The following is a 25,385-nucleotide window of genomic DNA, read 5'->3' as shown; positions in this document are numbered from 1 at the left end:
TTGAGTGAAGAGATGTCAGCCTACAAAATGAGCTAAAAATCTTTCCAGGTATACATATGACAGAGGATTAATGTGCTAAAATATATACAGAACTCAAAATCAAAGCAAGAAATCAGATAACCTGACTAATAAATAGGTTAGCAAAATGAACAAATGGTTCTCAAAAGAGGAAAATCGGGGCTGGAGAGATGGCCTAGTGGTTAAGGAGATTGCCTGCGAAGCCCAAGGACCCAGGTTTGATAAGCAACCAGGAAATGGTTTCTTACCCTAGCTAAAAAGCAGAACTTACAGGACCAGCCCATTAATGGGATAGGAATTTGGAAACTGTCAAGGGTGGCATTCAGATTTCAGGATGGGGATGGTGGTGGCCATAAGAAAGTACAGGACAGATGAGTTTAGAATTCAGTTTAGAATTCAGACATTTTGAATCAAGTCTCAGGATTTGGTGACATACATAGATGGAATAATAAGCCATTGAACATCTAGGCTTCATACCCACAAGAGATCTAGACCACAGTTATAGGAATCATTAGCAAATAAACAATAGGGAAGTTAGAAAGCACAGTGCCTCGTTGCCTATTGACAATGGACGGAGGTGGATGATTTGCATCCTGTACATGGAAGTCTGGGTGTAATCCATTTTTCTCAGTCAAAACTATGAGAACCAACACATAGGTAGTACCTGTTTCTGTCTTGTGTTGTTTTCTGGCAAAGTCTGTCCAAAGTTGAGCACTTCTAGCATATGATGGAAAGCTTCCTGAGGGCAACAGCATGTGTTTTAGTTTCCACATAATTACACCATTGTGAATATTGATGCTGGGCTTGTGCCAGCCAGCCTTCTTATTGTTTGTTGTCTTTGCGTTGGCTATAGCTGGGTAAATTCTGGAGAAGTTCTGTAGCCATTGTTGTATCTGGCATTGGGGACTTTGCCTGTCCAACATATAATATGGGGTGAAGAAGTAGGAGTGGGCCTGCAAGGAACCAGATGGAACAAATAGGTGTTTGCTTGGGCGGAGTAATAGTCTTCACGTCCTCAATAATTCAGGAAGATAAATAAGATATATTCTCTTTCTCTCTGCTTCAGTGACTCAGCTAGTTTCAAACTGTCTCAGCTTTCTGAGTGCTGGGGTAATAGGCTTCTACAACCCTCCTGGTGTTAAACTATTTTTAAAAATTATTTATTTATTTATTTATGTGAGAGAGAGAGAGAGAGAGAGAGAGAGAGAGGGAGAGAGAGCGCGCGCGAGAGCGCGCGCGCGCGCGCCAGGGCCACTAGCCAATGCAAAGAACTCTAGACACATGTGAAACCATGTGCATCTGACTTATGTAGGTTCAAGGGAGTTGAACCTAGGCCCTGAGGCTTCTTAGGCAAGCACCTTAATCACTGAGCCATCTCTCCCGCCCTAAACTGGGTTTTGATGGAAATAAGTAGGTTAGGGAACTGACTCACAGTAAAAGAAAGAAAGAAGGGACAATGGGGTGGAAGTCTTGGTGGAGCTCAAAGGAATGATGGTTTGGGGAATGCTAATGTAAGAAAAGTGAATGGATAGGAATTAGTGGGATTAGTGAAGGTTATTTTTACATGATTATGTTTCAACCACTGGTTATTTTCATGTGGCATAACTATGTTCTTGAGCACATTATTCCAGTGGTGAACTTATAACATGCAAGGGAATCCAAAGATTTGCATCTAGCTAAATAGTAGATGCAAACCTTATATATTAGTTAAAAGATTCTACCTAAGAATTCCAGGACAGGGCATGGTGTATGCCACTAATTAGCAATTCTAAACTAATTAAAAAAGCACACAGAAAGTCACTTTGACCACCTTCTGTCACTGGGAATGCTTGTCATGTTACCTAAAATAAAGACCCTTACATCAATAAATATTGAAGAGAGCTTTGTATGTGCATTATTAACAGTGATTATTGTGTTGCAAGTACAGCTGTCCTGATGTACTATTGACACACAGTTTAAAATAGATGAGTTAGACATTCATATTTTATAACCTTCTGCACTTAACTGAATATTTTCACATTATTTGAAAAGTTTGCTGCATTTTTTTGTGTGTATGTATTCTGTGTGGTGTGCTCATGCGGCTTGTGCACATGTATATACCCTGTGCACACATGTGTGAAGGCGTTTAAAGGCGGGGGGGGGGGAGGGAGCATTGGGTGTCCTCCTCTATGGCTCTTTTGCCTCATTTTCTGGGAGACAGGCTCTCTCACTGAACTTGGAGCTTGCCCTGTTTGTCAGCAAGACTGGCCTAACAGCGAGCTCCGGCATTCCTTCCGTCAGCTTTGCGGTTAAGTATGTGTAACCATCATGCCCGGCTTTTATGTGGGTGTTGAGGATGTGTCCTCATACTTGGGCAGCAAGTGTTCTTACCCACGTAGCCATCTCTCCAGCTCAGCCCTCTGTCACATCTATTAAAAAGTATTGGAAGTACTTTCTAATAGGCTCTCCAGTCACTGCTTCGTAAACTTCAAGGTTTGTCCACGCCTCTCCCTGCATCACCACCAAGGGCAAGCTTAGTCCCATTCTTCCCCTCCTTTCCTATTTAAGCATTATTGAGTATTTCTGTCTGGGGTAAAAGCTGAGCATCTTGATTTGTGAACATTAGCAGAATGGGAGGACGCTGGGGCTTTTTTAAAGTTTAAATAAATGACATTGTGCCTGGAGGGTTAGCTCCTAGTCCACATCTTTCTGGCACTGTGTTTATCTGCAATGTAATTTTTTCTTTTCTTTTTTTCAGGTTTTAAAAAATATTTATTTATTTATGAGAGAGAAAGAGACACATAAGAGAATGGGTTCGCCAGGGCCTCTAGCCACTACATACAAACTCCAGACACATGTGTCCCCTTGCGCAGTTGGCTTACGTGGGTCCTTAGGCTTCGCAGGCCAGTGCCGTAACCGCTAAGGCATTTCCCCAGTCCCCTGCCGTGTAATTTTTTTTCTTAATCTGTAAAGCAGGCATCAATGATTAGTCACTTGACATATCTATTATCAGAATGTGATTTAAAATTTCTTAGAAAAAGGTAAGCATGGGCTTTATTTAGCAAGTTGAAAATGTAAACCACATCAGCCCATTAACTAATATTAGTGTCCTAAAAGAACAGCCTCAAACTTCACTTGTTAATTCAAAGTCTAGCTTCTTTCCATCATCCCCTTAGCTCTTTAGGGCGGCACTGGGCTGCAATCAGAAGCAGAAAGGGAAAGGAAACTTGAGGTTGGAAAGGCAGAAGGGAGACTAGGAGTTAAAAGAAGGCCTGCACGGATCTGGTGCGAGGCGGTTTCCAGCCGCAAGGAGGCTGGGGCTCAGGGTCCGCGCGCCTGCTGTCCGGGGCTGGGAGCAGTCAGGGAAAAGGGCGCACAGACCCCGACACCCCGGCCTGAAGCGTGGTCCAACGCAGCTGGCAGGATCCCTCTCTTCCCGCCCCGGCCAGGTACCCCCGCCTTCTCCCCAGGCTGGACCCCTGGGGTGGGAGGTCTCCCTGCACCCAGATCCCAGCGCGGGCGCGTACGGTTGCGTGGGCGCGGCCCTGTGACGGCGCCGGGCCGTGAGCTCCGCGGTCCTGGCGTCCTTCGGGCTCGCCGGAAGAAGCCTGCGCCCGCCTGTCCGTCACGCCAGCCCGCCCACACCTCCGCCGCTTCTGATTGGTCGCGGGCTAGGGCCAGCCACGCCCCTCTCCGCGGATGGACTGGCCGTAGGGAGGGGGCGGGGCGAAGTTAGCCTCGCTCCCCGCTCGGCGGCCTCGGGCGGGCCCGCCCAGCTGTCAGTTACGGGGGTGGCCCGGCGGCGGCGGCGGCGGCGGCGGCGTGCGGGCGGGCGGGCGTGCGGACGCTCGCAGGCTGCCTCGCGGCTGGCTCGCGCTCGCTGCGCCCGGCCGCCTTGTGGGGAAGTCGGGGGTGGGGGGAGGGGGCTCGCCCGAGCGACCGCCGCCAGCGCCTCTCCCCGGCTTCGTCCCCCCCCGCAGCCCCTCGCGCCCCTCGAGGAGTGAGTAAGTCCCCGCGGCGGCGCCCGGCCGGCTGCTGGTGAAACCATGTTTAGGAGGATTTTGCAGAGGGTAAGCGAGGAAAACCGTCCTTCCGGCAGCACGTGAGCGCGAGTCCCGGGCCGCGGGGCGCCGAGGCGGGCGGCGCGGGCTCCCCGGCTCCGCTAGGCCCGGGCAGGCGCCGAGGCCTGCGTGGTCCAGTTTCTCCGGGGCGAAGGAGGGGTGGTGGTGGGCCGGGTGGGGCGGCAGGCCGGGGCCCCGCAGCCCGGCGTCCGCTCCCGCGCCGCGCGCTCGCCTGTCACCGCCAGCCGGAGGGTGTGGCGCTTCGCGGCGCACCGGGCGGTGGGCACGGAGAGAGTTCGTGCCCGTGGGAGCTCGTCCCCCTCCCTCCCCGCCCCATCGTGACCTCCCACCCCGCCAGCCCCGCGCGACACGCACCTGCCACACGCCCCTGACACCGGAGGCTCCTGGAGACCCGGCCTAGCGTGGGCCCAAGTCGTGGGACGGACACTTACTGGCAAACTCAGCTGGGAAGGAAGATATTACTCACTGTTGGAAACTTTTTTTTTTTTTGAAATAAAACATGCATTTTCCCCTTCCAAGACCCAGAACCTTATTTTAGCTAACCAAGAATCAGTGTCTTCAGGGGAATATATACATCTTTCAGTTTCTGTCAGTGCTCTCTCTTATTCGAGATGTGGAAAAACTCGAGGGTCAAAAGATAAGAGCACTGGAAAGCTGTAGGTGTATTTAGATGCCAGTTCCTTGATAACTGAAATAAAACTTTCCTTTCTTAATAAGTTACTGTCACCAAGATTTTGCTTTGGATAGTTTGCCCTGAACCCCCTGTTAGGTGTAAATGATTGAAAATGAAGTCTCAGGTCCCTTAGTGGTGATTACCCAGGGAGTAACTAGTTAAAAGGAAAAAAAAAAAAAAAAAAAAAAAAACCTAGTGAAATAATTCATAGTATTTAGTCAAAGATCATGCCAAGGAGAGTTGAGTCATTCAGTATGTAGGAAAGGGAGTGTTGCTTCTTCATAGCTTTCATGAAATGTTGAAGTCATGTGAAACTTGATCATATATCAGAGAATGGTTAACTCCTGTCTCTGACTCCCTGCATTTGAAATATATATTTTTTTTGCAGCAGTTTTGCCAGTTTTTCGCGTTTTGCTAAGCAGTGATCTGGCCGTAGCAAAGGCCTCCCCTTCACTCCCTCAATCGGTTCCTTAGTCCAACAGCAAAGCCATCTGTGCATGATTTTATTGCAGCGCTTAAGAGGTTTTACTTTTATCAGACCTGGAGGAACTGATTACCTCATGCCTCAGATTGTGTTTTTGTCATAGTTATTATACAAGTGGTTTGTTTGCTTTTAAGTTTATAAATGTTTTCTGGTTTGAGGATTGCTTCTGGAAGTTGTAAATTAGTTTTCAAGCAATATGCAATGCTTTTCAGTACCCTGCATGCTGTTAAGCACTGAGATTATATAAAAAGCATTTGTAGCTCCTTGTGTGTGTATAAACTGTTCAAGAAGTTTTGGTTGAAACTACCAAATTGGAATTTACTGTGGTTATTGAGTCATCATATTTGAATGAATCATCTGACAGTGGGGTTTCTCAGCCCAGGAACTCTTGATGCTTATGACCAGGTAATTCTTGGTTGCAGGGGTCTGTCATGGGCATTGACATGGGACAGATGGCATCATCCCTGGCTTCCTTTCAGTACACTAGTCAAATGGCTCAAATATCCTCCCCTCTCTGTAACAAACAAATGTATCTCTAAATGCCAATATCCTCCAGAGGCAACATTGTCCCTGGGTGAGGACCAATAACAAATAAATATATACTCATTTAACCTAATAGAAAGTTTGAACTGTTTCTCACAGTTCACTGTCTTGTGCACTTTATTTTTTTATTTATACTGAAATTTAGTATCAGACTGGAAAACGGTTTAATACAGTATGGGTCTTCCCCATCCAACTCACAGTCTTTTGAGGAGGTGGACATTACAAAATAGTTACAATGCTGAGTAATAGAATAAGAATGAAGTGTGCTCTGGAAGCCACTTAGGGAGAGGGTATTGGGGCAGTCAGGGCAGGTTTCAGGAAGGAGGACATTTAATTTATAGTTCAAGAGGGAAAGGCGTGTGGAGGGGCAGGGACAGCAACTGCAAAAGCATCAGATTGTTAAAGGAGCAAGTGATGGAGCAGCTCGGTTTAAGTGAGATGGTAGGCAGGGATGGATGGGAAATGAAGCTACTCTGGTTGCTAGAAACTAATTATGAGAGGACACAGCGTCCCTTTGAAGGAGTTTAGCTTCTGTCTGGTAGATGGGTCAGTGTTAATGAAAGGCATTTAATAGAGGCATTTTAATAAAAGTCTTAAGGAAAGTGTGTGATTTGGAGTACAAATCCCAGAATCTATATTTTATTAATGCTACAGATGGTTTTTACTACCAAGTATTGCTTGAATCTTTAAATCATGTAAATGTCAATCGTTTTATGTATCCCACCCTCATAACCTTACTTCTTTTACTTAGGCCGTCCCATAACCTTCCTTCTCTGGTACTTAAGATACAAGATTAAACCTATAGTTGTTGATTTAGAATTTTAAAAAATCATTCTAGAGGTTTGTTTGAAATGGTCGCCATGCTCCAAGATTATCTCATTTTAAAAATGTTTTTAGATGACTTTTCATTTTAACTATTATAATTTTCTGAGTATTGTCCTTTAAATTGCATTCGTGAAAGATTAAAGGGACAGTGCATGTATAGTTAGTTGTAATTCAGATTCTCTGAATCTCTTACCCATAAGATCCCAGGGTACTTTGCAGAAGTTTTGTTCCTGTCCTTTTCCTTTCTCCCTAATCTTTCTTTAGTCTACTCAGAGAAAGATGTCACTTAGGCTTGGGAAGGTATGGGAAAACAGCAGTGGCAATAAGGGAGCTCCAATATGTATTGATTGAACATTTTGCTTAATAGTACTTTGAAGAAAAATTTGAATTTAAGGTTCTCAATGGCTAGAAAGATAATTAGCAGTTAGTACCTGGAACAGTCTGTAGACATAGCTGTCATTTCTTCCTTAAGGAACAGAATATAATACTAGTGTATTAGATTTTATCTTACTGGTAAAAATAAAAAGTATTGTTACAGAAAAAATGGATTTATTTATTTCAGAATTGTGAAAATGGAATGTCCATTCTTTTTAATGGCATATGGACTATCTCTTTTGTTTTCAAAATGAGGATGTAGAAATTGAGAGAAATAATGTGAATGATTTAGCTAAATCAAGGTAGTAGGCTTGAAAAGGGATTTAAAAAATTTTTTAAAAAGATTTTATTTATTTATTAGAGACAAAGACAGAGGGAGAAAGTGAGAATGGGCACGCCAGGGTCTCAGCCATTGCAAACGAACTCCAGATGCTTGCGCCCCCTTGCACATCTGGCTAATGTGGGTCCTGGGGAATCGAGCCTGGGTCCTTTGGCTTTGCAGGCAAACACCTTAACTGCTAAGCCATCCCTCCAGCCCCCTGAAAAGGGATTTTAAAGATTGCACATGATTAAGGGAGGAACAATTTTTGGCAGGAAGAAGTTACAAGCCAAGATTTGGAAATGGGAAGTGGAATCATTCCTTCCTGTTGTCCCTTCTTCCTTAGAATAATGCCTTTCAGCGCAGTTCCTGTGACGGTGCTACTCCACTAGCTCGTTATTGGGGATTCACCAGTACATAGACGGAGTCTATCCCTAAGTTGCTTCAAACCAAGTGACTTACAGTAGAGGTGCAGTTAAAGCAGAAATAAATTGAGAGAGAAATTTGTAAAGTGGTGTTAAACCTAATACTGTGGAGTTGCTTGATTGTCTAGCATAGGTCTACCCAGTGCAACCGTGAGTCATATATGTACACTAAGATTGTTTGTAGTCATATTTAAACAAATAAGGAAGAGATTGAAAAATGTTCATTTTCTGTCTTAGTGTGTGCATATATGTATGATGAGTGTGTGTTCATGTGTGAGTGTAGGTATATACGTGCACCAAGACTCTTGCATAGAGGTTGAGAGGACAACCTCAGGTAGGCTCCTCCTGCCTTGTCTGAGGCAGGGACTCTTGTTCATTGTCATCCATGTTTGCCAGGCTACCTGGCCTGTGGGCTTCTGGGGATTCTCCTGTCTCTGCCTCCCATTTCTTCATAGGCGTGTGTGTGCTGGGATTATAGACAGTGTGTTACTCTGTCTGCCCTTACTGGGGTTCCGGGGATGGTGTGACCTTAGGTTGTTGTGCTTCTTCAATAAGCACTTTACTCTCTGAACCATCTCCTCAGTCCCCAAAATATTCTTTTACCCTGATAGATGTGAAATATGTCTACATGTATAGTAGAAAATCATTAAGATTTTTTGTTTTTGTGCTAAGTCTTTGCATTGTGGATGCACTGTATACTAAAGGCACATGTCAGTTTGTGCTAACTACATTTCAGTTGTTTAGCAGCCTTTATAGCTAGGGCCACTGAATTGAACAAAATGGCTAGTTGAATACCCATGCACTACAATTTTTAACTCCCTATTCAGAACTACTTTCAAACTTCTAAGAAGCTGAGAGAAGATTGATGCAAAGAGCACTTTCATGTTCTTTACTGAGTGTATCAGTTGCTTTCTCATGGCTGTGGACAGATATCTGACCAGAAACAACTTAGGGTAGGAAAGAGGTAATTTTGGCTTACAGAGTAGAGGCCATTGTGGCCCAGAAAGCATGTCAGGAGCAGGGCATCCTGTGTTATTTTGGCAAGCAGAATGTAGAGGGTAAATAGGCAGTGAGGCCAGGCTATAAAACCCCAAGATCCCCCCGCCCCACACCCTACCAAATTTCTCCTTCAAGGCTCCACCTCCTAAAGGTTCTATAACCTTCAACAGATGACCAGCTGAAGGCCAAGTGTTCAAGTATATGAACCTCTAAGGGCATTTTTCATTCAAACCACACTACCACATTCAATGATTGTTACTGTTTTACCCTATTTGCTTTAACATTTGCTTATCTCTCCTTTGTCCCTACTCTTTTTCTCCCTTTGGATGTAATTTTTTTTTCCAGAGTCATAGTCTTTCATCTCTGAATACTTAAGTGACGGATAGAAATGTTTTCTTACATAACTGTGTTTAATTATAAACTTTATAACTTTATGTTGGTTTAATTCATTATCCATAATTCTAGTTTTGGAGTTAATCTGATAATTAGCTTTGTAGCATTTTCCCTGCTCTAGTAAAGAAATTAGAGTTGGGTATTATATTTTGCTGATATTTTAATATTTATTTAACATGTTACTTTCACATTTATTACCTGTTTACTTATATATTTTGAGACAGGGACTCATGTAGCCCAGGCTTGCCTCAAACTTGCTATGTAACTGAGGATTACCTTGAACTTTTGCTCCTCTACCCTCCATTTTCCAGTACTGAGATTACAGGTGTGCACCACCATGCCTGGTTTCATGTGGTGCTGGGCAGCAAATCCAGAGTTCTGTGAATGCTAGGCAATGATTTTCCCAACAGAGTTACACCTTCAGCTCCTTCTTTGACTTCTTTCAACCTAGAATGTTTCCACAGCATTATTATTATTAATTTTTTTTTGGTAATTTGTGATATTTTTGAAAAATACATTTTCCCTCTATGTTATTTGTTTTATGGTGCTGTAACCAAACATCCCAAACTGATTAATTTATAAAGAAAAGAAACTTGTTTCTGGCAGAAATCCATACAGTCTAGAGTCCAGGACAGTGGTACCTACATCTGGCAAGGACCTTCATTCTGGGAGATTCCATAGCAGAAATGGAAGGGGAAGAGAATAGGAGAGTGAGGGAGTAAGAAAGGGAACCAAACTTGATTTAAATTTTTTAAAATTTTTATCTATTTATTTGAGAGTGACAGACAGAGAGTGAAAGAGGCAGATAGAGATAGAGAGATAGAGATAGAGATAGAGATAGAGATAGAGATAGAGATAGAGAGAGAGAGAGAGAGAGAGAGAGAGAGAACCAGTGCTCCAGGGCCTCCAGCCACTGCAAACGAACTCTAGACACATGTGCCCCTTTGTGCATCTGGTTTATGTAGGTCCTGAGGAATTGAGCCTTGAACTGGGGTCCTTAGACTTCACAGGCAAGCGCGTAACTGCTTAAGCCATCTCTCCAGCCCCCAAACTTGATTTTTAAAAACCCATTCTCTTGCAGCAATGACATTAGTCCAGTCATCTGCCTTCATGACCTAATTGGCTCTATCTCCTGTTCTGTGTTGTTGAAGCTAAAGTTTCACACATGACCTTTTGAAGACAGGCTGAAACCAGAGCAATAAAAAAGATACTAAATACATGGTGTCTTCCTGCCATTTATTTATTTATTTTCAGTTTTCTAGTTGAGAACTTTATTATATGAACATATTACAAATTGGTCATATTCACACTGAGTTATATTTCTATGTCCGTTCTCCCCTGTCCCTGTTCCGCTGAGGACCTCCTCAGTGAGTTATATGTAATCATAAAGGATTTTGGTTTGTAGTTTTCTTCTTGTGTCTCTCTCTGGTGTTTTTGTTTTGTTTTTTTCGAGGAGGTAGGGTCTTGCTCTAGCCTAGGCTGACCCAAAATTCACTATGTAGTTTCTGGCTAGCCTCAAACTCACAATAATCCACCTACCTCTGCCTCCCTAGTGTTGGGATTAAAGGTGTGTAATAATACTGGCTTCATAGGCGTCAGAGACCATTCCTTCTTTTTCAGTTTTGTGACATAACTTGAGAATCAGTGGTTTTAGTTCTATAAAAGTTTGGTAGAATTCAGCAGTGAATCCCTCTGGTTCTGGACTTTTTTGGTTTGAAGTCTTTTAATTACTCCTTCAATCTTGTTAGATGTTACAGGTCTCTTTAGGTAATTTATTTCTTCTGGGTTTAGTCTTGATAGGTCATATGAGTCAAGGAATTTATCCATTTCTTCCAGATTTTCCAATTTTGTGGAATTTAGGTTTTCAAAATATAAACCAGTGATTCTCCTATTTTATTGGTATCTGTTATGAGCACCATGCTCTACCCAACTGTTCTAACCAGACAGCCTCACTGGTCTCTGTTGTAACATCTCTGCTTTCATCTCTAATCTTGCTGATTAGAGTCTTCCCTCTCTTTTTTCTTCTGGTCATTTTGGCTAGGGGTTCATCAATCTTGTTTATTTATTTATTTATTTTGAAGAAATAGCTCTTTGTTCCATCAATTTTAAATTTTGATTTCTGCCATGATATCGATCATTTATTTCCACCTTGTACTTTTGGGTTTGGATTGTTCTTTCCAAAGTCTTAAGATGAATCAACCATTTAGGTTTCTTTCTTTCTTTTTTTTTTTTTTTTTTTTTGGTTTTTCGAGGTAGGGTTTCACTCTAGCCCAGGCTGACCTGGACTTTACTGTGTAGTCTCAGGGTGGCCTCGAACTCACGGCAATTCTACATCTGCTTCCTGAGTGCTGGGATTAAAGGCGTGCACCACCACGCTTGGCCATTTAGTTTTTTATTTGAAATATTTCTGTTTTTGTAATGTAGTCATTTAGAGCTGTAAACTTCACTCTTAAGACCACCTTCAGTTGTGACACATAAGCTCTGGTATGTTGTATTTTCATTCTTATTTATTTCTAGGATTTTTAAATTTCCTTCATTGTTCAATAGTGTGTTGTTCAATCTCTAGGAATTTGTATATTTTCTGTTTTATCTCTGTTGATTTCTAGCTCTTTTGCATTATGGTCAGATATCATACTGGGAGTTCTGTCAGTTTTCCTGAATTTATGGAGACTTGCTTTATGTCTACTATATATTGTAGAGAAGAATGTGTATTCTGTAGTGTTTGGATGAAATGTTCTATAGACTTTTTTTAGTCATTTAATCTGTAGTGTAGCTGCATTTTTTTCTATATTTTTTGCTTAGATGATCTGTCTATTGATGATAGTGGGGTATTGTGTTGGGATTGGTTTAATGTCTAGTAGATTTTGCTTTATAAAATTTGGTGTACCTGTTTTTGTTGTGTATATGTTAATGCTTGTAATATCCTTTTGTTGAAGTGTTCCCTTGATGAGTACAAAGTTGAATTCTTTATCCCTTTACTTTTGGTTTAAAGTCTATTTTGTCAGATACTAGTTTCTTGTTTCTTTTTTAAAATTTATTTATTTATTGAGAGAGGATGAATGAATGAATGAATGAATATGGGTGCACCAGGTCCTCCAGCAACTGCAAATGAACTCCAAAAGCATGCACCACTATGTGCATCTGGCTTACAGGGTTCTGGAGAAATTGATCCTTAGGCTTTACAAACAAGCTCCTTAACCACTAAGCAATCTTTCAGTCCCTCTTTTTTTTATATATTTATTTTACATAGAACAGGTTATACTCTTTTACCCCCTTGCCCCTGCTCCCATTTTCCTGGGGGCCATCCACAGTTGGGTTATGGTATTCATTATGGGGTCATGAAGCCCTCACTCAGTCCCTTTGGAGTAGTGGGAGGTGGGGGGTGTGGTGGTGGGCTGGGGGAGCCATGCCTCAGGGTATTCCTACCCACTCTCTGGCTCTTGGGATCTTTTTGTCCCCTCTTCCACAATGTTCCCTGAGCCATGGCAGGGTTCTTGGCAGTCTGATTTAGTGTTGACTTCTGTAGTTTCTGGATTTCTGCTTTTAAGGGACTTGATTGATCACGGTATCTGTTACCAACACCCCGGATCTGGTTGTCAGGCTACCTGCTTGTTTCTTATTTCTATTTGCTTGTAATATCTTTTTTATTCTTTTACCCTAAGGTAGTGTTTATCTTTTTTTCTTTTTTAAATATTTATTTATTTGGCAGGAGTTAGAGAGGGAGGAGAGTATGGGCATGTCTAGGTCTCCTGCCACTGTAAATGTACTCTAGACACATATTCCACTTTGTGCATCTGGCTTTAATGGGTACTGGGAAATTGAACCTAGGCCAACAGGCTTTATAAGCAAGTACCTTTACCGGAGACACATCCCCCCTCCCCCAAGTGGTGTCTATCATTGGTGGTAAGGTGGTTTTATTGAACAAAAAATTATAATGGATCCAGTTTTCTGGCCTAGTATATATCTGTATCTATTTTTTTTCCCCAAGGTAGAGTCACTCTAGCCTGGCTGACCTGGACTGGAACTCACTCTGTAGTCCTAGACTGGCCTTGAACTATCAGTGCTCCTCCTACCTTTGCCTCTTGAGTACTGGGATTAAAGGCATGCACCACCAAATCCAGCTAACCTGGAGCTGTTGATTGGGGAGTTGAGCCCACTGATGTTTAGAATTTTTAAATTTTTATTATTTTTTAACTTTTTGGTTTATTTTTATTTATTTACTTGAAAGCGACAGACAGAGAAAGAGGGAGGGAGAGGGAGAGAGAGAGAGAGAGAGAGCGAGAGCGAGAGAGAGAGAGAGAGAGAGAGAGAGAGCGAGAGAGAGAGGGCGGGCATGCCAGAGCTTCCAGCCACTGCAGATGAATTCCAGATGCATGCGCCCCCTTGTGCATCTGGCTAATGTGGGTCCTGGGGAATCGAGCCTCGAACCAGGGTCCTTAGGCTTCACAGGCAAGTGCTTTACTGCTAAGCCATCTCTCCAGCCCTGACGTTTAGAATTTTAATTGAGAGGTATGATTTAGCTTTGTCTGTTTGAAGACTATGTGGAGTTTGGTGCTGTATTGATTTTCATTTACTTTCATAGCTGTTCTAGTTTTTTTTTTATGTTTATTTATTTATTTGAGAGTGACAGACAGAGAGAGAAAAAGGCAGATAGAGATAGGGAGAGAGATAGAGAGATAGAGAGATAGAGAGATAGAGAGATAGAGAGATAGAGAGAGAGAGAGAGAGAGAGAGAGAGAAAGAATGGGCACACCAGGGCCTCCAGCCACTGCAAACGAACTCCAGATGCGTGTGCCTCCTTGTTCATCTGGCTAACGTGGGTCCTGGGGAATTGAGCCTCGAACCAGGGTCCTTAGGCTTCACAGGCAAGTGCTTAACAGCTAAGCCATCTCTCCAGCCCTCTGTTCTAGTTTTGATTATTGTTTTTTTTCTATCCTGTAGCCACTTGAAGATGTTTATTCTCTTCTTCAGTACAAAGGATTCTATCCACTATTCTCTGTTGGGCTGGCTTAGCGCTCATAAATTCCTAAAGCTTGATTTTATCATGGAATGCTTTTCTTTCACTTTCTATTATGAAGGATAATTTTGTTGGGCTTAGTAGTTTGGGTTGACAGCTGTGGTCTTTCAAAATAGGAAATACTCTGTTCCAAGCCCTTCTGGCTTTTAAGTTTTCATTAGATCTAATATTGATTGGCTTATCTTTGTAAGTGATGAGTTGTTTTCCCTTGCAACTTTTATTACTCTCTCCTTCTTTCCTGTGTCTAGTGTTTTAACTTTAATGTGAAGTAGGGAATTTCTTCTCTGGCCTTATCTGTTTGGTGTTCTGTGTGCCTCCTGTACATGGATAGACTTGTCTTGTAAGATTAGGGAAAATTCCTTCTATAAGTTTATTGAAAATATTTTCTACATCTTTGACCTGTAGTTCTTTCCCTTCTTTCCCATGGTTCGAATGTTTGGTCTTTTTAAGCTGTCCCACATTTCCTTTCTGTTCTGTTTGTATGTTGTTTTGAGCTTGTCATTAACTTTGGCCTCCTGATCTATCTTCTCTGTCTTATCATCCAGGCCTATTAATCTGTCCTCCACATGATCTATTCTGTTGTGAGGCTTTTTTTTACAATCTCTCTCCCTCTCTCTCTCTCTCTCTCTCTCTCTCTCTCTGTGTGTGTGTGTGTTTAAATTTTTATTAGCATTTTTCCATGATTATAAAAAAATATCCCATGGTAATTCCCTCCCCCCCGACTTTCCCCATTGAAATTCCATTCTCCATCATATTACCTCCCCATCACAATCATTGTACTTACATAAATACAATATCAACCTATTACGTACCCTCCTCCCTTCCTTTCTCTTCCCTTTATATCTCCTTTTTAACTTACTGGCCTCTGCTACTAAGTATTTTCATTCTGTTGTGAGGCTTTTTTGAGAGCCTTTCCATTAGGATTTTCTCCACTGTCTTTCCTCTTTTTGTTGAATTCCAATTTCATTTTTTTTTGGTTTGACCGCTTATTGTCCCTTGAAATTCATTCCTGTATTTGATCATGTCCTCTTGGAGTTCATTCTACCTTTTTTGTTTGTTGATCATCATCTATTTCATTCAGCTGACTATTGTGTTTTTTATTCTCTTCCATTTATTCAGTCATCTGTTGAGTTCTCTTTGTTGTTTCTCTTCCATTTCTTTCAGTCATTTGTTCATTGCCTCATTAAGTTTGTTAAGTATGTTCATCATAATTGCATTTTGGAATTTTTTGTCTGGTGTTTCCTCTAAGTAGTTTTCATTGGAGGCTTCCACTGTGGGACTGGGCATTCTTGGTGAGAGTATCTTTCCTTGGTTTCTTGTGTTATTTTGCATTGGGCTTTTCCCATCTTCAATATAGTCCTTTTGTTTTGCTGAGAATGCAGCCACAGCAGCTCTGTGTAGCCTCTGTTGTGTGGCTTGGTAAGCCTTGATCCCTTGAAGTCATGGCTGGTGGTCTATCCACAGGTCTGGTTTGGGCACACTGGAAGCTGAGCAAGCTCCTCCTTGTGTGTGTAGTCTCCAAGTGGGTCTGGCCTGGAGATTGTGACTAGCTTAAGCATCCCTATTCAGGGCAGAACAGACAGCAGGTCAGGAGTTAGGTCATTGTCAAAGAGGCCTGATCCCCAATCCAGGCTTGCATGGGCTGCAGTTGTGCCTGCAGGACTGACTGGGCATAGTATGGGAGAGCACGCAACTGAATAGTGGCCTACTTAATGCTGGGTTAATCATCCTCAGATTGGGGTAGGCTGACAGGTCTGGTTCATTAGTTTTTAAAATTTAGTTTGTTTATTTGAGAGAAAGAAGGGTGGGAAGGAGGGAAGGAGGGAAGGGGGAGGGAGAGAGTGGGCATACCAGGGCCTTCAGCTGCTGCAAATTTCAGAAACATGCACCACCTTGTGCATCTAGCGTATATGGGTACTGGGGAATTGAATCTGGGTCCTTAGTCTTCATGTGCAAGTGCCTTAACTGCTAAGACATCTCTCCAGCCCCAGGTTGGTTATTTTTTACTACAGTGTTTTTTCCTGTTGTGTTTAGTTATTTGTGTGTACATTAAGATTTTGAATACTACTTAAGGTATATTGTATCCTCAGGCTATGATTTTTTTTTTTTTTTTTTGCTTTGTTTTTGGAGATAGGGTCGTACTCTAGCCCAGGATGACCTGAAATTCACAGTGTAGTCACAGGGTGGCCTTGAACCCAAGGTGATCCTCCTATCTCTGCCTCTTGAATACTAGGATTAAAGGTATAGACTACCATGCCCGGTAGGTGATGCTAATTTTGATAACTTGATCAAGGTGTTGCTTAGTTGCTTCACTATATAATATTAGTTTTTTTTTCAATCTTCCATTGGTAATAGGTAGTTTGTGGGGAGATGCTTTAAAATTATGTAAATCTCCTACTTAACAAAAATTTCCCCTTAGATTTAGCATCTATTATGGATGGCTATAAAAATGATTTTTTTTTCTACTTTTATGTGTTTCCCACATTTACTATTGGGTCCTTACATTTCTCCTTTCTCCATTTTCCTCTTTTTTCCTACCCCACCCCCTCTCTCTATTTAAAAAATATTTTATTTATTTATTTATTTGAGAGAATGGGCACACTAGGGCCTCTAGCTACTGTAAATGAACCCCAGATGCATGTGCCACCTTGTGCATCTGACTTAAATAGGTACTGGGAAATTGAACCTGGGTCCTTAGACTTCCCAGGCAAGCACCTTACCCATTAAGCCATAACTCCTGCCCTCTGTGTCTTTCTTATATGAACTCAGAATTTCATTTTTCATAGTTTATATTTCATCAATGTATTTAATTATTTGGGTGCTAAAATCACCCTGGATTTGAGCAGTTGCAGATGCCTCAGAGTGGCCCCGGTGCCTTATTGACATAACTCTATTATTATTATTTTTTTCTTTAATCACTTGTCTACTTTCTGTTATAACAAACTATTCCAAGCTCCTTTGTCATACCCTTTCCCAGTACTAGAATCCCTGAGGATACTAGTATCTCTGAGGATATTTGGTTTTGTTAGTGGGGAGCTATTTTATAGTGCAAGGTCTAAGTGAAAGCTTCTTGTTTGAGCACACATTCTAGCTAAAAACTCAAACTTTTCTGTAATCAGAGGAAATTCATATTAAGCAGAAAATATACCTAGTATATAGTAGAAAGTTAATATTTGTTGAATGAACATTGAAAGGGTTGATTTAGGAATATTGAATTGCCAGTGGTATATACATACCAAAAGTAGAGAAAGGTAGAAGCTAGAAAGAAGGTACTTTAGTACTTTATTTTTTTAAGTAGTTTGTTTATGTGCAGAGGGGAGAAGGAGGGATGAAGGGAGGGCATGCCTTCAAATGACTCTAGATGCATATGCTGTTTTGTGCATCTGGCTTCACATGGGTAATGAGGAATCAAACCCAGACCATGAGGCCTTGCAAACAAGTGCCTTTGACTATTGGGCCATCTCTCTAGCCCTAGAAAGAAGGAACTTTAAACATTTTAGGCACTTAGTATTTATGATTTGTCTTAGAATGATTTCAGTGTAATCAGAAAAGAGGTGATGAGTAGGAGAGACCTTTGAATATATCTGTTCCCTGTGTATCTACTGTGTGTGGTCTGTGTGTGGTAGACACAGTGATGGATGCAGTAGTCATGAACCCATACGGATCTTGTTGCCCACTTGAGGAGAGAGGAATTGTTCAAAGAATCACAAACTATACCATTACATACTTGGGTGAGTACTAGGAAGGAAAAAGAAGGATCCCCAAAGTACATATTTAGGGGTCCCTGATTTAAATTGAAGTGCCAAGGGAGGCTGTCCAGATTAGTTGCATGTTTAAGTTTGATGACATTACTAATTGATTGAAAATTTTATTTAAACATTTTATTTTATTATTATTATTATTATTATTATTATTATTATTATTTTTGGTTTTTCGAGGTAGGGTCTCACTCTGGTCCAGGCTGACCTGGAATTAACTCTGTAGTCTCAGGGTGGCCTTGAACTCATGGTGATCCTCCTACCTCTGCCTCCCGATAAAAGTTGTTTGCAAGGGGAGAGAGGTATGGTTAGGGCTTCTTGCCACTGCAAATGAGTTCCAGAGGCATACACCACTTTATGCATCTGACTTTACATGGGTACTGGGGGATTGAACTCAGGCTGGCAGGATTTGCAAGCAAGCAGGCTTTGTAAAGAAGAATGCTTTAACCACTCACCTAGCCCCTGGAGTAAAATTTAAAAAGTGATCACTAATGGATTTATTTGTTTGCGTGCCAGTCTGTGTGTGTGTGTGTTTTGGTGTATGAAAAAAGTTCTTCCTCTGTAGCACAAACTGGCCTTATCTCCTCCTCCTCCTCCTCCTCTATTCCCCTTTTCTTTTTTCTTCTTCCTTTTCTGCCTACTCTCCCTCTCACTTACCCTGCCTTTTTGTCAAGAATAAAGAAGACATTAAGGTATAAGAAGTAGGACTTAGGGTTGGAGGAACGACTTAGCGGTTAAGGCATTTGCCTACAAAGCCAAAGGACCCAGGTTTGATTCCCCAGGAACCACGTAAGCCAGATGCACAAGGGGGCGCACGCGTCTGGAGTTCCTTTGCAGTGGCTGGAGGCCCTGGTTGTGCCTACTGTCTCTCTCTCTCACCCTTCTTTCTCTGTCAAATAAATAAAAGTAAAATATTAAAAAAAAGAAGTAGGACACAGTGAAATTTCTCTCTCTAGTCCCACTTGTAAATTTGAGCTAAATATACAGTATAATTCAGGGGTTGTAAAATGAACTTTAAGCAAACAGACAAACAAAAGGTGGGGTGTGGTGGTATATACCTTTAATCCTAGTACTTGGGAGGCTGAGGAAGGGATAATACCAACTCTGATGCCACTGTACCTGTGTGGGTATCCCCACTCCATTAGTTAATTACAAGATATTTTTCATGATACACATATGTGTAGGTACACGTGTTGGATGTGTTTGTGTGAGGTGAGCATTAGTCAGTATGTGCTGGCAAATAGAGGATACCCCTGGCTGTCTCTTCAGGAATACAGTGTACCTTTGTTTTTGTGACAGGGTCTCTCACTGGCCTGGAGCTCACACATCAGATTAGACTGGGAGGCCAGCAAGCCTCAGGGATCCTCCTATCTTTGCATCTCCAGTGCAGGAATTAAATCATGTTCTACTATGTCCCACATTTTTATGTTGGTTTTGGGGATTGAACTCAGGATCTCATGCTATCTCCCCAGCCCCCAACTAAGTGGGTTTGGTAAGGTACTTGACTTTTTTGAAGCTTTGTATAAATATTAGCCCCTCTTAATGTTGATGATTCATTGTTACATATTCTAACTTTCTTTAAGAAATGCTTTCTTCTGTGCTGTAGTTTGGATATGATTTGCTCCACCATAACTCCTTGAATCTGACTCTTAATTAAGGTGGTGTTGTTTGGAGTTTAGGTCACAGGGACATTGCCTTTGTGAATAGATGTGTATCTTTCTTAAGAGTCTGGGTTAGCAGCACTCAGAAGGCTGAGACAGGGGAACTGTAGTCTCAAGTCAGCCTGGGCCACATAACAAATATGAGGACAGCCTATGTTACATACTGAGAACCTGTCTCCAAAACAAGAACAAATAAACAAAAAACAGAATCAGAAACAGAAGACTGAAATTTGCCTCCCCAAAATGAGCCTAGTAGCAGTCTTGGGACTGTGATGCCATGGAACCTTTTCTGTAGACATTTGAGTCAAACCTGGGACTGACTATAGGCTTTGGTAGCAAGCACCTTTAACCAGTGAGCCATCACCCCAGTCCGAGGATTTAAAAAAATTATTTTTAAATATTTTTATTTATTTATTTGTGTGTGTGAGAGAAAGGGAGATAGATAGATAGATAGATAGATAAATAGATAGATAGATAAATAGATAGATAGATAGAGTGAGCATGTGATCATGCCAGGGACTCTAGCCATTGCATCCTAACTTCAGATACATGCATTACCTTGTGCATCTGGCTAACGTAGGTACTAGGGAATTGAACCTGGGTCTTTAAGCTTCACAGGCAAGTGCTTTAACTTCTAAGCCATCTCTCTAGCTGCCTTAAATATTTTTATTTATTGATTTGAGAGAAAGAGGGAGGGGGGCTGGAGAGATGGCTTAGCGGTTAAGCCACTTGCCTACAAAGCCAAAGGACCTCGGTTCAATTCCCCAGAACCCACATAAGCCAGATGCACAAGGGGGCACATGTATCTGGCATTTGTTTGCAGTGGCTGGAGGCCCTGGCGCGCCCTCACTCTTTCTCTCTCTCTCCCTCTTTCTCTGAAATAAATAAAAATAAAACTATAAAAACGTTCTAAAAAAAAAAGAGGGAGAGAGGGAGAGAAAGAGAGAGAGAATGGGCATGCCAGGGCCTCCAGCCACTGCAAACGAACTCCAGGCGCAGTACATCTGGCTTATGTGTGTCCCGTGGAATTGGACCAAGGTCCTTTGGCTTTGCAGGCAACCACCTTAACCACTAACCAATCTCTCCAGACCCCAAGTATTTTTTTTTTTTTATCTTATACTATTGTCATATGGAACCATAGCAAGTTATTAAATGACCAAACCTTGTAATAAGGTACAATTTCCAAAAAGTTTTAGCTAATCTTTATCATGAGCAGGTCATTCTTCTGTCCAAAACTGTTAGTGATTAACTATCCCATGTCCTGGTTAGCTTTTTGTCATGATGACACAATACTGGAGAAAATCAATATGAAAGAGGAAAGATTGGTTTTGGCTCACGGTTCCAAGGCTTCCTTCCATCTGTGGTTCTCAGCCCCTTCCTCATAGGCCTGTGGTAAAGCGAGGAACATTGTGTTGGAGATGGCTTAGTGTAGCAGAGAAGGGGTCTCATGGTGGCTGGTATGGGGAGAAGGGAGGAGGAGGAGGCAGGGATAAGATGTGTCTGTCAAAGGCATGTTTCCAGCAGCCTGTTTCCTCGATTGTGGCCCTGACTCCTAATAATCCATCCAGCTATGAGCTCACCAGTGAGTTTTTTGGGGGATGCTTAGTATAGGAACCATAACAGTGCTGATAGGAGCATGTAGACTTACAACTTGGGAATGTAGGCCCTTAATGCCCTGGTCCTTTCTTACCACTTTTGGCCTCCTTGCCATGTACTCTATATGTGTATTGGCTTTACCATTGCTCACTAATCATATTTCTCACAACTTACCTGTTTTTGCAGTTGCCATTTGTTCAGTTCAGAAGGCATTAGGAATTACTTGCTTTCTTTTTCTTTTTAATTTTTTTTATTATTGACAACTTCCATAATTATAGACAATAAACAATGATAATTCCCTTCTCCCTTATTTTACCCTTCACAATTCCACTCTCCATCACATCTCCTCCCCCTTTCAATCAGTCTCTTATTTATTTTTTATTATTATTTTTGTTTTTTTGAGGTAGGGTCTTAATCTAGCCAAGGCTGACCTGGAATTCACTGTGTAGTCTCAGGGTGGCCTGGAACTCACAGTGATCCTCCTACCTCTACCTCATGAGTGCTGGGATTAAAGGTGCACCACCATACCCGGCTGTCTTTTATTTTGATGTCATTATCTTTTCCTCCTATTAGACTAGTTTTGTGTAGGTAGTGACCGGAACTATGATTTCATGGATATCCTGGCCATTTTGTGTGTGGAAGAGTACACTGTAAGGAGTCCTACCCTTCCTTTGGCTCTTACATTTTTCCTACTACCTCTTCTGCAGTGGACCCTGAGCCTTGGAAGGTGTGATAGGTTTCAGTGTTGAGCACTCCTGTCACTTCTTAGCATTATGGTGCCTTTGAGTCATCTCAGAAGTCACTGCCATCTAAAAAGAGAAGCTTCTCTAACTAAAAGTGAGAGTAGCATTAATATATGGGTATGAACATTAAGGAAAAGTGCTTACTGGGCAGTTTGATGACCATAATGTATGCATTAAGCAGACACGAGCAGGTTTTACACCCCTAAGGCTCATGACTTCTCCTGTCATAGGTTTTCAGTATCAGGCATGTATTCCGTCCTGTGGAGTGCGCCTCTAGTCCAATTAGAGAGCAGTTGCTTTCCTCCATAACAGACATGCCACTATTGTACCTGTTGGCTCATTTGGCCTGGATGGCTAAACTTAAGGTTTGCAGTGTCCACTGTGTTTATCTCTACTCATGACTTCTGTCTTTCCCATGGAGCTACATGTAGCATAGCTTTTTTCCAGCTTTCTGTCAGCTGGTCTACAGGGAGGAGGTTTTCAGCTCAGCTCCAGCAAGATTTCCCAGTGACCTTGCAGCCCAAGCATGTGGAGTCTTCAGCAGTAGGGTCTTATCATCTATTCCTGATGGGAAACCAAGAGCCTTGGCAATGGTCTGTAATACTTGGGGGGCATTAGGGACCTCCCTGGCCAACAACTCACTACACTGAAAATTTTCTAGTCATCTATGTCTTCTAGATGTGCCATTATAGGTTTCCTGTGACTTATTCATAACCTCTTAGATTTTGATTACTCAGTCTCTTCTAAAGCATGTCATAGAAATTAAGAGAATCAGGCCATTATTACAATTTTTGGGTTTTTCTGCTCACAAGGATAAAATCTGGTACAAAAGTTCAAACTTTCTAATGACTGCTTATACCTTCACTTGTATAGTGTTTTGTAGGACTTAATGAAATGACATTTATAAAGCATTCACTGTACTATCTAGCTATTTGACAAACACTGCATATAGTGATTCCACTATATATCCTTAGGACATTTATCATGCTGCTATGTGTGTTTATGTATATATGTATAAATAAGGGAATCTCATTACATAGGTTAGTCTGGCCTTGAACTTTTAGATCCTTTTGTTTGTCATCATACCTGGCATTATGACATTGCTTTTATAGTTTGTTTACTTGGCTTCTCCCCTGAAGTGCGTTGGTGTAAAGATTTTATTTTATTTCTTAGTACATCTAGGGCCCAACATAGTGCTTGATGCTTTGTGGTCTAATAAAATATGTGAGTACTTGTTTGTTGTGTAGAGAGGATGACTTCATTAAGGGAAAGACCTGGTAGAAAGTTACATGCCTAAAACTGTTGTATAGTAGAATCGTTTTCTTACCTTTCCTTTTTTTCCTTTGCAATGCCGGGGACTAACCCAGGATTTCATGTATGGTAGGCAAGTGCTCTCATACTGAGGTACTTTGCCCCCTTCAAAAATTCTTGAGGCTGGGTGATGGCTCAGCAGTTAAGGTACTTCCTGCAAAGCTTAATGACCCTGGTTCAATTCCCCAATACCCATGTAAACCTGGAAGCACAAAGTGCCACATGCATCTGGAGTTTGTTTACAGGTACTATACTCTGGCATGCCCATTGTCTGTCTGTCTCCCTGTCTCTCTCCCTACTTGCAAATAAATAAACAAATATGAATAAGATTCTTCTGTCTCTCCAGTTAGAACTTCTGGTTGTAGGTTTAGGAGAGTTTGAATTCAGGTAGGTGCTTTGGGGCTAGAGAATACAATTTTCAAGAAAATTAAGCGCTGGAACTGATGATACTTATTAATATGGAAGTAATTTGAGTAGCTGAGAGAATGATTGCATATATTAAGGGTAAGGATAGAGAAGGAGTGAAACAGGTTTGGGGAGGAAGATGAGTGTGAATTAGAAGTCTAGACACCCCCATAGAGATGATCTGTGGGCAGGTGGAAATGCAGGTTTGGAGACAAGTGTAGACAAGTGTTAGTTACATTGAGTATGAGAAGTCTAATAAGGACTGAGAAATGCCACTGGGGTAACTAGATCATATGAGAAACAACGAATGACTGACAAGTAAGGAAACATAACAGGAAACACAGGCTTCTAAGTCCAACAATGATGGACTAAAGGAGGAGGAGAGTAGTGAAGTGTTAAATGCATGATTGTTACCTGTCATCCTTGTACCATGCTGTAAAAATGTTTATTATAGAAGATTTTATGGTACAAACCTCTTCACATTAGTTTCATTTGAAAGGAGAATTTATTGTTAAGTGTGAAAGTATTGCAAGATGGGAATCACTGTCTAGGTGAGTCTCTAGAGAGCAGCATGTAGGATGGCTTTAGGGACAGAGCAGCTCTCCTCTTTGGATAAGCTTCTCTGTGCTCATCCTTCTTACCACCACTCAGTTCCCTATGCAAGCTGGCTAGGTGACACATGACTTTTCTTCCTTTCCTGCATAGCCAGCTGGTCCAGCATGCCATTGGCAAATCCAGGAGAAGATAGTAAGATATCTTCCTCAGCTTTCTTATGATATTATTCATAGCCGCCTGGTTAGCTGATAAAATTGCTTCCTCTGGGTCTGGGCTGGTCAGCTGAGGTTGGGTGTGATGTGGTGTATGATAGCCTAGGATTGCCCCTGTTAGGAGTTGAAGTACTACAAAGCACACCTATCAGTCAGCTTTCTGTTAAATGTAGCAAATACCCTGGAAAAATCAATTTATAAGGAGGAAAATTTACTTTAGCTCATGGCCTAAAAGATTTCCTTCCATGGTTGTAGCCCCACTTGCTTTCAGACCTGTGGTAAGGAAGCACATAATGGCAAGGAGCACATGGTGGAGGAAGCAGCTTCCCTCATGATGGATGGGAAGCAGAGAGACAAGGAGTCCGGGTCTCAGTGTCCCCGTACGGGACTGCCCCCAACCCCAACGTGACTGGGAGACTTCTAATAACTGTAGAGTTCAGTTGCTGATTAATTCAATCAACTCCTTTCTTATCTTGTAGGTTTTTTTTTTTTTTTTTTTGCTTTGGCTGGGTTGTAAATTTTATGTTCAATTCCCTCATGTATTCCTACTTTATCTCAAGACTGTACAATTTATCTGTCTATTGACAGTTTCAGCACATAGCTGGTCATTTCTTTTCGTAGTTTTCACACTCTGATGCTAAAATGACTTTGAATAACAACAGTTTTGAGTATGAGAATAAATGATGACATCAAAGAAATTTGAAAAGTTCAGAAAAGTAAAATTGAGACGTCACATGGGGCATGATATGGCATGGCAGAGTTTGGGATAAGGCCTCATGTAACCCAGGCTGACCTAAAAACTCTGTGCTTCCAAAGATTACTTTGAACTCCTAATCCTCCTATCTTTATGTCCTAAATGCTGGGACTACTGGCACAAATCACCATGCCTGGCAGTGTAGTGGATATTTAGCGTTAAAAGCACAAGCTTAGAAGTTAGAGAGATTCCCAGCCTGCTCATTATTATACTTGTGATCTTATCTTAGTATCTTTGACCTTCTATTTTCCATCTCTT

At 41.8% G+C, this 25,385-nt stretch overlaps 1 protein-coding gene across 1 annotated transcript in view; it reads left to right on the top strand.

Annotated features, from left to right (window-relative positions):
- The first annotated feature begins 3,947 nt into the window (after positions 1 to 3,947).
- The window catches only part of Eea1 (early endosome antigen 1), a 127,254-nt gene continuing 105,816 nt past the window's right edge, over positions 3,948 to 25,385 (top strand). Inside the window, exon 1 of the mRNA XM_045151905.1 lies at positions 3,948 to 4,067. Within this exon, the coding sequence (XP_045007840.1) occupies positions 4,044 to 4,067 (24 nt within the window). The 5' untranslated portion in view covers positions 3,948 to 4,043. The remainder of the gene's footprint in view (positions 4,068 to 25,385) is intronic.

This window comes from Jaculus jaculus, chromosome 6, assembly GCF_020740685.1.
Source record: "Jaculus jaculus isolate mJacJac1 chromosome 6, mJacJac1.mat.Y.cur, whole genome shotgun sequence".
Classification (NCBI taxonomy): domain Eukaryota; kingdom Metazoa; phylum Chordata; class Mammalia; order Rodentia; family Dipodidae; genus Jaculus; species Jaculus jaculus.
Note: the sequence above shows the minus strand (reverse complement) of the source record. Positions and strands in the feature narration are given on the sequence as shown.